The 12,182-nt window shown below is 39.1% G+C and overlaps 2 protein-coding genes across 2 annotated transcripts; both read left to right on the forward strand.

Moving 5' to 3' along the window:
- The first annotated feature begins 3,760 nt into the window (after positions 1-3,760).
- On the forward strand, positions 3,761-5,493 carry LOC120772618 (protein C1orf43 homolog). Its single transcript, XM_040101333.1, has 4 exons — positions 3,761-4,013; positions 4,082-4,241; positions 4,313-4,535; positions 4,598-5,493. Exons 1-4 carry the CDS (start codon positions 3,858-3,860, stop codon positions 5,043-5,045), a joined length of 987 nt encoding a protein of 328 aa, XP_039957267.1. The 5' UTR covers positions 3,761-3,857; the 3' UTR covers positions 5,046-5,493.
- Positions 5,494-9,765: 4,272 nt separating this feature from the next.
- On the forward strand, positions 9,766-12,132 carry LOC120772254. The gene is made up of 3 exons (XM_040100757.1): positions 9,766-10,394; positions 11,005-11,179; positions 11,263-12,132. The coding sequence occupies exons 1-3, from the start codon at positions 9,766-9,768 to the stop codon at positions 12,085-12,087; spliced, it is 1,629 nt and encodes a 542-aa protein (XP_039956691.1). The 3' UTR covers positions 12,088-12,132.
- The last annotated feature ends 50 nt before the right edge of the window (positions 12,133-12,182 follow it).

Consider the following 12,182-nt stretch of genomic DNA (forward strand, 5'->3'; position numbering starts at 1 on the left):
CTAATTTTCATTTACATATTTCATTTATAGAATCGACTTCGTAGTGTAAAAATATATCATTTACAAAATTCAAATGAGCTTACATGCAGAGCTAATGTGAATTCAAGAATTTTTTCATTGAATCTCCCAGCAAATCACGCCTAGCAAAACTACAATACATTAAGAGAATTTGAACTGAAACTAACACAAGTTTCTTCTTCTTTTTCTTGGTTGTTGGCGTCGACGCGGTTAAAGCCGAATTTACAACAGTGTGCCAGTAGTTCTTCCTTTTCGCTGTATGGCGCCAATTGGAGATGCCAGTGGAGTGGAGGTCTTCCTCTTTCTCTGCTTCCCCCGACCCCTGCTTTCAAAGCTGGAGTGTGTTCATTCATTCTGACGACATGACCTAGCCAGCGTAGCTGCATTGTTATTATAGCCTGAGCTAAATTTGAGGACACTCTGTGTGACCTACTACAAAGATGTGTAAACCTGGCAAAAGGATTGAGTTGAACACCAACCCCTCTAAGACGACCATCGTCCCGTTCACGAGACGTAGGTCCCTGCCCGGCCTCAGGAAAATTACACTTGGAGGCAGAGAGATAGAGATGACCAACATGGTCAAATATCTTGACCTCACGCTGTATTCCACTCTGCGGTGAAAGCAGCATATTAACCTGACCTTGATCAGGGTGACAATATCACTAATGATGTGCAGCCGGCTGGCTGGAAAATCCTGGGACTGCAAGCCAAGGATTGTAAGGTGGTTATACACCATGATCGTGTGGCCGATAATCACGTATGGGGCGGTGGCTTGGGCCTCAAAAGCTTCGCACACTTCAGTAACTATTGCACTTGTCCGACTGCAGCACTTAAAGTCATGCTTGCGCTCACACCGTTTCATTTAGTGATCGGTCAGGTAGCCAAGCACGCACTTCTACAAAAGACGGCAGAAAGGTGTGGCAAAGGTAAGGAAATCTCGTTCCAGTGGATAAAAGTGTTAAGTTGTACTATGCCCTTTAATTATTATTAAAAGGGTTAAAAGGATTCACTTCGCGAAGAAGTTTAAGATTACCCTTGGCTGTATAGAATGATTCCATTATCTAGCTGCTGCTTAGAGATAGTACGGTTAAGTGGTAATGAACTGGCTGGTAGGACTTGAACCCTTGACTGGAGTGGATCCCCATACCATAAAGGAGTTGATCCGCAAGGAAGAAGGCAGGCAGAGGCATTGGCGACAACTACAGGGGGGTACAGTATCAGCAGGTTTAAATATACAATCAACCTCCCTAGGGATAAACTCAGACTACTGCTAACATTTTATACTGGCCACTGCAAGCAGAAGAAGCATTTGCATAACATGGGCCAGCTTCTTGCGTAAATTGCCGGTGCTTCGACAGAATCACCAGAACACCTGCTAATCGATTGCACAGCAGCCTGTAGACGCGGGCTTAAGCTTCTTCGATCCATGTTTCCAAATAGGGATGACATCGCTTCGATAACACCCAGCAGAATATTGGACTTTATCTCAATGGTGGGGCTAGGTGAGTCATTCTGATTTAGGAGAGGGTACAATAGACCTAAGGTTGCGGTGCTTTCCTCGTGTAATAATCAATCTTTCAAACAGCTGTCCCTTAATTCCCTGAACTATGTCAGTGTCGTCGTATATCTCGCCCAGCTCATTGTTCCATCGTCTGCGGTATTTCTCTCGAAAACTCGTAACGTCGACTCTTTAGATGTTGTTATCGGTCATGCCTCTGCACTATATAGAAGGACGGGCATAATGACTGACTTGTAGAGTTTGGTCTTTGTATGTCGAGAGAGGACGTTGCTGCTCAGTTGTCTACACAATCCGAAGTAGCACCTGTTTTCAAGAGTTACTCTGTGTTGTATTTCGAGGGTTTCATTGTCGTTGGTGTTAAAACTGGTTCTAAGCTGGACGAATTATCTACGACTTCGAAGTTATGACTATCAACAGTGACTTGGGAGCCAAGTCGCGAGTGCGACGATTGTTTGTATGATGACAGAAGACAATTCGTTTTACCACGTTCGCTACCAGACCCATTTGCTTAGTTACCTTATCTAGTCTGGAGAAAGCAGGACTAACGGCGCGAATGTTGAGGTTAATAAAATCAATATCAGCAGCGTACGCCAGCAGCTGTTCGATTAAACTCTGCAGCTCGAATTATTTTGTCCAGCAGTAGATTGAAGAAGTCGCATGATAGGAAGTCGCCTTGTCTGAAACCTCATTGGGTATTAAACGGCTCGAAGAGGTTCTTCCGATCCTGACGGAGCTTTTGATATCGCTCCTCCTCCGTTTACACAGCAGTATTAGTTTTAAGGGGATACCAAACTAAGACATAGTGGGTAAGAACCAATCAGTTTGTTGACGGTGGGCTTTAATCTTTCACACAATACGCTCAATACAAGCGATGTTGAAAAGGCTAAGAAAAAAGTGGACAACAATTAAAAAATTCATGGAAACTTTAAATCTCTGGTACCGTTGTAAGAGGATTGGCTGGTGATTTAACCGTGGATTGCAGGGTATCAATAGAGAATGGCCGCTGGCAACAAATTTTTCTTAACTTGTACTCCTCAGCATTAATTACAATTGTTTTGACAGAAGAGTTCGATGTGTGCTTTTGTTTGAGTGCGTTCAAAACGCAGCAAAACGCATCATCTTTTTACGCTTTGCCAAGCAGTAGCCGCATTTTTCATTAGAGAACAACTTTTTTATTAGAACAACTTTTCACTCGTGATGAGAATTCCCGTAAAACTTTCCAGCAGAGTCTACTAGCTACTAAATTTAAAAGTAATTTTACACTATCCACTTTCTACTACTTTTTTTAGTATTTTGTATCAGAGGTATAGCCTTAAGGAATCGTCACAGTGTGAAATATTTGAAAAATCGTTTTTTTTTGTTGCATTATCTGACAGAATACACTGTAATAAATATTCTCTCAAATTTTGAAATCGAAAATCAAATGATTACGCTATAGCGTTTCTTGTAGACAGGCAACGGAGTGAGGAACATAGCGACCCCAATCTTTAAACGCGTTTTTCTCAAAATGGTGTTTTTCAAAACGGTTTCCACTCTCAAAGGAAAAGTTTTGAAAATATCTAGTTCCAATTTGGAGAGAACATTTTTAATGTCATTCTCTATCGCGCTATGAAAACTTTTTTTTTTTTTTTTTAGATTCTTTTTGTTCAAACCGCCACCATTTTGTCAAATTACAAAAAAAAGAAAAAACCTTCCATAGCGCGATAGCGACTTTCTTACAGACTAATAATCTCTTTGAAATTTTTGTTTGAGATCAAAATTGCGGCCGCAATCGTGGTCATCGTACACGACCTTTGTTTTACGTGTCATTTCAACAATTTATTTAACTATTATGCTCCCAATAAATAAACATAAACAATTTATTTAGCATTCGTCATGAATGTACATATTTATTTAATTAAAAAAAATCGGACCGATTACCTAATTTCAACAATAACAAAAAATCGCAATCAGTGTTTTTTCGGAGGGTCACACTGGGACAATCCCTTAAGAAGGTATTCATTAATACGTTGTCTGGTTCACATTTCTTCAAGCCGTTTTATTTTAATATTCGACTTGTCGCAAATATCGAAAATCTTATTTTTATACTTGTATCTATTAAGACTTACCCTGTATCATTCGAATCATTCACAATAGGCACTGATAATTAACAGCTGTTTTGCTGCACCTATTGGTTGTGTTTTTGTTTTTATAAAAACAAACTAAATAAGAAAATTAGTGTAACCATTAATTCATAATTAAAAATAAATAAATAAAATACTGCGTTATTAATATACTATATACGCTATAGCTGCAGTTTTAAAAAAAATACTGAAACAAAATGGAGCAACTATCTGGTGTTATGATAATCATCATAATAGGAGGCGGAGTGCTGACTTTTGTGATGCTATTCATCTTCGCCAAACGACAAATTATGCGTTTTACATTACGAAGTCGACGCGGGCCACACGTACCCGTGGGTAATGATGCAAAGAAGGTATTTAGAGAGCAGTGAAATTCATAACCTAATATTAATATTTACTTTTATTATACGTGATGTTTCAGACACTACGGAAGGAGATTGAGCGTCGTCTAGATTGCATACAGAAAATTGCACAAGAGCCGAGATTACTTTGGACAGATGATAAATATATTTTGCGTACGGATCAACCGTTACCGCCATATTATTATCGCATGAAAGCTGTTGACGATGTCAAAATTTTGGGTTAGCAAATATAAAAAATTATTTCAAAATGAAATTATAAGTAATTTTTTATAAACTGTAATTTTATTTAGAAACGGAAATAATGCGTAGCGATGGTAGCATGCGACATCCATACGACAGTTTGCGAGCTTTTCTACTTACTACACTTGCTGCCACCACACTTAATGGCTCGGGACAGCAACGAATGATACATCAATTTTGTGATATGTATGAGCACGCCCGACACGATCCTAATGAATTTGACAGTGAAGAATATGAAGCATATCATCGTTTATTACTCAAACTAATTGAAGCGTAAGGAAATATAATAATATTTTGTAAGCACTATAATTTATATAATTCACTAATTTTTTTAGTGCTAAACAATTAAAATCTCTGATCAGTTCACGCAAAACATCACCTGCACGCACACCGAAAAAGCAAACAAAAATGCATTCTTTGTTGGACCCGGCACGTTTGCGTCCACCTGCAACAACACCTAAAATGCCATCAAATACTGGTTTAACTGTAGGACAACAATCGAAAGTGAATTTGACATTAGGTTTACAAGGCCGTGACATGGATACTGTGGATATAGCACATAATCCCTTACATTTGCAACCACCCACCGAGCGCGATATTATAATACGGAATCGCATTAAAACTCCTACACTGGACGATGACGACGATGATGACATTAATAATTCAGGAGGAGGCGATGGTGGGCTCAATGACGCTGTGCGCATAGAAGATGTGGAAGGTGAAGATAATGAAGTGATGAGCATTTCATCGGTACAATTTCAACCGAATTCAAGTGTTGTTTGATTGATTGAGTATGCGGCGCGCGCACGTTACATGACAAGTGCGTTAAGGCGTCTGCTACCAAAATGAAAGAGTAACTGCAAGTTAAAGTGCATAAACATATTGTTAGAGAAATAACACAAATGTTATGTGAGTGGTTAAAAAATTTTGTATGAACCAAATCACCGGCACTTTATAGTTTGATGGTATGCAACAGGGTGTTTTTTCCATTATCGATCTAGATCAAAGTTTTAATCGAATTCGATACAAACAAAAGGATTATAGACTAATATTTACATTAGATATTAATGAAGCTTACCTTTAAATAAATTAATATAATAATATAGGTATGTAATATTTTTTCCAATATAAGGTTTAAAAACTAGTAAGCTATATGTATGTATGTCGCCAATAGTGGCAAAATTCATTACACTGCGTGTTCTAATAAATATTTATCAGAAAGATTATACCGGAAAAAAATTTCTTTTAATGTAATGCGGGTCCCTATTTCTAGGAGCGCTTCTTATGCACGCCGTTTTTTATTGTTGTTGTAGTGTTTATTTAACTCCCGGGTGGTAATATTCAGGTTGGTTGTTATCGAAGTTATATAATGACAGGCTTAGGTTCGACGGGGTCGGTTCATAGAGAGAAAGTGTAAGGGCTTCTTCTTTATTGATACGTTTCAATAGGGGGATTACTCTTCCGTTACATCGTATGACCTTGGAGGCACGGCCATCGACATAAACTTCGACCCGGTCATTATGTTTCCTCAGATTAGACAAGGCCTTTACAGTAGTTCAAAGCTTACTCACACCGATGAAGAGTTAATTGCAGGTGTTCTACCCATTTTGTCCGCTTATGTTGATTTACCATTTGCCGAATCTCCAAAACGAGATCCTTTATTCGGTGATCATAAGGATCAACATAGCGTAAAGTGTCGCGCTCGTTAACTAGTTGCTTCGGCTGGAAAACTGTGTCAGAGTTCTGCGATTTTCCAACCGAAATGAAGCTAGCGTAGCAACTACGATCACCTAGAATGGACGTTCTCCAACGATTACGTCCGTGGGAATAGGTAGTGCAGTGAAGATGCTCACGATTAATTCCGTGAAACCGACTAAATTAGCTTTATCAAAGTTAACTAGTGTGGCTTTGTCCACAAAAATAAAGTCGGAAGGTTACTCGATCGAGATGATTATGGGCGGTTGATAATATCAGGCGAGCTAGGCTTCGTAGTTCGTTGTTCAGAATGCCCCATCGATCAGTTGAGAGGCAGGAATACTAAAATTGTGATGCTTGTTAAAGTCGCCTAGTGCGAAGTAGTGCACCTACGTTCGGGTGATATGCTGATGGGCAACATGTAACAGTCGCATGTACAGTGCCGCACATAAGTATTGGCACAGCAACCATTTTGTGTTTTTCGGCTATTTTAAAAGCAGACTAATAGGTTATTTAGTGTAAATATATTTTCCCTTGTTAATTCCATGCATTAACTACCACCTAATTCATTTTTAATTATGGTTTTTAATCCATATTCATAAAAAATAAGCAATTTCTACGACACAAAAGTATTGGCACACCCGGTCTGTTAATTAAAAAATACTCAATCTGGCCACTCCTTTTCCGAGAATACAACACTTTTCTTTTCATTTATTAACAGTTATTCATATTGTCAACCAGTTTTGCTTTGTGAAATTCGTTTGCGTTCAATAACGTGAAAAGCTAAATTTTCTAATAAAAATGTCTTCAAAAAAAAAAGAAACCACTATATCTTAGCGAAAAATTATTTTACATATGCGCAACCAAGGCAAATCGTATGCTGAAATAGGTGAAATGATGGACAGAAGCCGGTTCACAATTCGCAATATCATAAAGCGGTTTAAAGGAGCACCATGTTTAAAAAGTGCTGAGCGTACCGGTCGTCCTCAGGTTTTAAGCGATCGCGAAAAGCAGCACATTGTTCGAAAAGTCAAAATAGATCCGAAAATATCATCTACGCAGATTGCTGCTGAGGTGAAAAAGGAATTTGGAAAAGATATTAATGCGATGACCGTTAGAAGAGTACTACATTCGGCTGGCTATAATTCGTGTGTTGCCCGAAAGAAGCCGTTGATATCTTCACGTAACCAGAAGAAGCGCCTAGACTACGCAAAAGAGTATAACAAAAAACCAAACACATTCTGGGACCAAGTACTCTTCTCAGACGAGAGTAAGTACAATATCTTTCGGAGCGATGGCCGTACTTCGGTGTGGAGAAAGCCAAACACTGAATTTGAAAAACAAAATCTTGCTCCAACAGTCAAATACGGTGGTGGTGGTGTGATGGTGTGGGGATGCATGGCTGCTGCAGGTGTGGGTGAGCTGGTATTCATAGAAGACATTATGGACAAAACGGTTTATTTAAATATTTTGAAGCAAAATTTGAAAAAAAGTGCTCAAAAACTAAATTTACCAAGCTCATTCACATTTCAGCAAGACAATGACCCGAAGCATTCGGCTCATATTGTAAGAATGTGGTTAACTCATAACACCGCACACGTCTTGCCCCATCCACCACAATCTCCAGACCTCAACCCAATTGAGCATTTGTGGGAGGAGTTGGAAAGGCGGGTGAGAAAACGGGCAGTTTGCAACAAACTGGAGTTGAAGCAGGCTTTGTTAGAGGAATGGCACAAAATACCCCAGCTAACAACCCAAAAACTAGTATATTCCATGCCAAGGCGTCTGGAAGCTGTAATTAAATTGCATAATGTTTTTTTTTTTTCTTTATAATTTACTGAGTGTGCCAATACTTTTGTGTCGTAAAAACTGCTTATTTTTTATGAATATGAATTAAAAACCATAATTAAAAATGAATTATTATAAAAAAATTAGTGTAGGTGGTAGTTAATGAATGGATTTAATAAGGTAAAATATATTTACAATAAATAACCTATTAGTCTGTTTTAAAAATTTCCGAAAAATACAAAATGGTTGCTGTGCCAATACTTATGTGCGGCACTGTATATATTAAACATGTCGAGCTCTACAATGCTTTATCTGATAGCTATGCCCTGACATTCAAGGGTAGTATCCCCACGGTCCATATCGCCATCAATGAGACGTTATTGCACAGTGTTGTGCAGTATGAAGGCTAGGTCAACACCAATATCTCGCTCGCGATCCTTACGCATAACGTTGAAACCTGCAAAATTTAGAAGATCTGAGCGGCTGTTTAACTTTGTTTCTTGGACATACCAAATCTCGTCTCATAAATGCATCTATCTCCTCTGACATAAGGCGGAATACACTGTACGAGGAACCAGGAGTTGCTTAGTGGTTCTCACAAAGCTTAATATACACATAATCGAGTTGGAATTTGGATTTAGTCTTATAAAGCAAACGCACCAGAAAACTTCCTCCAGCCCGGGTTGGAGTCAATGCCATCACGTGGCATGAAGATGCAACCCTGCTGTTAGAAGTTGCTTCAAAGATGACAATCTTCGCCTGAAACTCATTGATTAAACAGAGTTAGATCGTCGAAATAACAGCCCTTGGCCGGATAAGTTCGAGTCAATTCCGGTAGCGGGGTCCCGTTGTGCGCTGCACATATATCTGGTCTATTCTGGATAAGTAAGAATTTAACCTGCTACAATATCTAGAATTAAGTAACATAAGGGTTACTCTAGATGCTAGAGGCAGCATCAGCTCTTTGTCTGCTATGAGTGGTGGTTTAACTATAAATACGCTATTCACTGGGAGGGAGTCGATGAAGGTGTTAATGGCTCCACTGATAATGGCGTCAGTATTTATCAGATTCCCACGAAAACATACCATCACAAACTGCTTGGAGAGGAGTGCATTGTGTTCAACAGGAGATATCAGGAAGCATCCTATACTCATAGGTTTGCAGTATTCTGGCACGTCTGAAGCCTCATCGTCTGCGATTCGCTACATTCAGGCGACATATCGGAACTGAGTAGTTGCTAACCGTCCGGCCGATAGCCTTCTATGTCACCAACAACGTTCTTTGTCCTTTCCCCAGGTGCTGCCGGCAAGCGACTTGAAAATACTTGCAATAATTGAGGTCGTTTGCGGAGTGAAGGAACACAGGCTGTCGAGTGTAACGCCTAAACGCCCTGATCAGCCGGTGAGGTTAGTGTTGCAGTAGCATTAAAGCCTGAGCATATCATAATACTCACTCTATTGCATGTACTACACCGAACCGAGGTGGATCCGGACAGGGTTACATCGTTGAAATAACAACCCTTGGCCGAATGAAATCCGGATCAACTCTAGTAACGAAGAACCGGCTGTCGTGGGAACCACACCGTGTTTTGACATTGCTGACGTCTAATTAATATAATATTAACCAAATTATTTGCTTTTTCAATAACCAAAATGAAGTGATATACTTGTTAGCATACTCATAGGCGGTTTCGCGTTCCACAGATACTGATAACAACTTATCATTATAGTCAAATTAGCATATCTGCAGGCGGTTAACGTTGCGCGCGTCGCTGAACCCCTCAATTGAGATCTGACTTACTGATAACAGTTGGTGCAAAACTGATGCATACTCTCTCTTGTAATCTTTCAGTTAAAATCAGTTGATTGACAACGCGCCCGTCGTGCGTGAACGTAGTGCGGAAAGTAAATAAACAAATAATAAAAAGTGTCAATTAATACAAGTTCGGACTTGTATATGTATATAGCCTAGTACATAATTCCAGATAATAACGGAAATATTTTATGTGCTCTGCAAAGTATGCAATGCATTGTGGGTATTAACTATGACATCGAAAATGCAACGGAATTCATATTGACGTTAAACAATATTGAAGCCGACACACCAGATTTATACATTCCGGTCGAAAATTGTGTTTGGCAACGTGCTGAACCGACTGTGACGGCATATGTGATTTACGCTTTTATCGTGCCCATATTCTCATGTTTCGGTTTATGCGCAAATTTCATTAATGCTATAGTTTTTATGCGTCCTAATATGACGCCATCGGCATTTTCCTACCTCGCGGCGCTCGCGTGGCTGGACTGCTTTTCCTGCTTGCTCATTTTATTTACAGCACTCTCGCGGAGTATTTTCTTCTACAGCCATTTCTGGATGGCGTACGATTTTCAATGGCAAACACCGTTATTTGGCATCAGCACCGGTGCGGCGAATCTTTTACTTGGCAGCGTTAGTTGTGACCGTTGGATTTACTTAAATTACGGCATCTTCAATGGTTGTGGGCCACCGCGTTTTTGTCGGCGCAAAATAGCACGGCGTATTATTGTTATAGTTATTATTATTTCGGTGATTCTAAATATGCCTTATTTTTTCATTTTCGTGGTAAATGACGACGGTACTTTTATAACACACAAATTATACTATACCATGTAAGTCAAGCGAGTGAACTTTCAATTTGAAGCAAAATCAAAAGAAAACAGTTCACATTTGTTTAACAGCTGTCAACAAACTACCGTTCTAACTACATTTCCGCATCTTTTACACCTTCTTATGATTGTGTATATGTATGTGTTGATGTATTTTCGTAAATTCTCGCTATCATCCTACATATGCAATTTTGCCGCCTCTGTTGCACGTATTTATTAGTAATTGTCTTTTGTTGTTGTTCCGATTGAGGTGGAGTTATGATAAACTATAATTAAATTAGATGGTAAACACGTCAATGCTGACGCTTATCACATAATTTATCGCTTATAAAATCAATGCAGCGTCAAACGTTTTAGCAAATACATATGTAAATAATATGCGGAATTGTATGTATGTATGTAAAATATATAGAATAAGTCCTCTAACCTCTAACTAGCCTCAATAACACACTGAAGAATTCTGGCATTTATTAGTGTGCTTGGCTTATGAGATTCGTTGTAACAAAGGAAAGACACAACACACTTTATTGGCAGTGTAAAACTCAATTTGTTTCTATCTATTTAATTATCGATTATAATTGTTTTTTGAAATTTAACTTCCTCCATTTTTCAGTTATTACAAAATACACAACTGGTGTTCCTTCACACTGTTGACAGTGCTACCAGCTATATTCCTCATGATCGGCAATATAGCCATAATTGCAGCTTTTAGACGTTGGACCAAACAGAGCAAAAAATTTGAGCGATATGGAAATAATAATGCAAAAACAGCAAAAAAGCGTTATCATGTATGTATTGATACAGAGGAAATATAACTTTTTATCAAATTTTCCAACTTAACTTTTTCCTTCCGTTTCCTTTTGTTACGCAGCATCAGCTTAAACTAACTATAACAATTATAATTTTAATTATACTGTACATGATTGGTGAGTTGCCCGCAGCGCTTACCTCACGTAAAAATGCACTAAATTTGATTTTTGGTGGCGACGTATCTCGTGTAAATTTCGACTTGATGGCAAAGCTGGATATGATTTGTCTAACCTTGAATGCGCTGCAGCTTAGTATAAATATACTTGTCTATGCTGTAATCAATCCCTCCTTTATGCCCGAATTCTTCGAATGTTTACGCGCCGCATCCGATTTTTGCTGCAATATACTTTGTTGTCGTTGTCTACGCTGTTCGCAGTGCTTTTGTTGCACCACGCATCACACAAGTTCGCAAGCAGAGAACGATTCGGCAGAATATGGTTGCGAACAAGCAACAGTTGACGGGCGCATTGATGCCAATAGTGTTGGTACAAATGGTAATTGGGATACAGATCCAGAAGATGCTGGTGGCATGCCTGGCTGCGACTTGTATCGCCATTGGCGGAATAGCGTATCAACGCCACGGACGCCAAATCGGTATCGCTTTAGTAGTGAACACGGCGCACATAAACACGATCAAGTGTGGAACACGGATACAGCGTGGAAGCGTTCCAGTTCATTTGGTGAATATGCGTTTGATAATCTAGCACTTGAAATTGGTTCTGCGAGTGGAAGAGTAACACATAGTTGTGTGGAAGAATACACGGAGGTGGATACGGAAATATGTGCAGGAAGTACGGCAGCCTGTGAGGGAAGTACGGAAGCCCGTGCGAAAAGTACGGAAATAACGGCAAAGCAAACGAAAAGACAATCTCTAGCAAATGATTGAGCTAATATCTAAATAAACAGCTATTTTTAAATGCATACATTTTCAAATAAGTCATGTCAAATATAATTTACTTGTATACATTAATAAATATGTAC

The sequence above is a fragment of the Bactrocera tryoni genome, chromosome 3 (assembly GCF_016617805.1).
Source record: "Bactrocera tryoni isolate S06 chromosome 3, CSIRO_BtryS06_freeze2, whole genome shotgun sequence".
NCBI classification, from domain to species: domain Eukaryota; kingdom Metazoa; phylum Arthropoda; class Insecta; order Diptera; family Tephritidae; genus Bactrocera; species Bactrocera tryoni.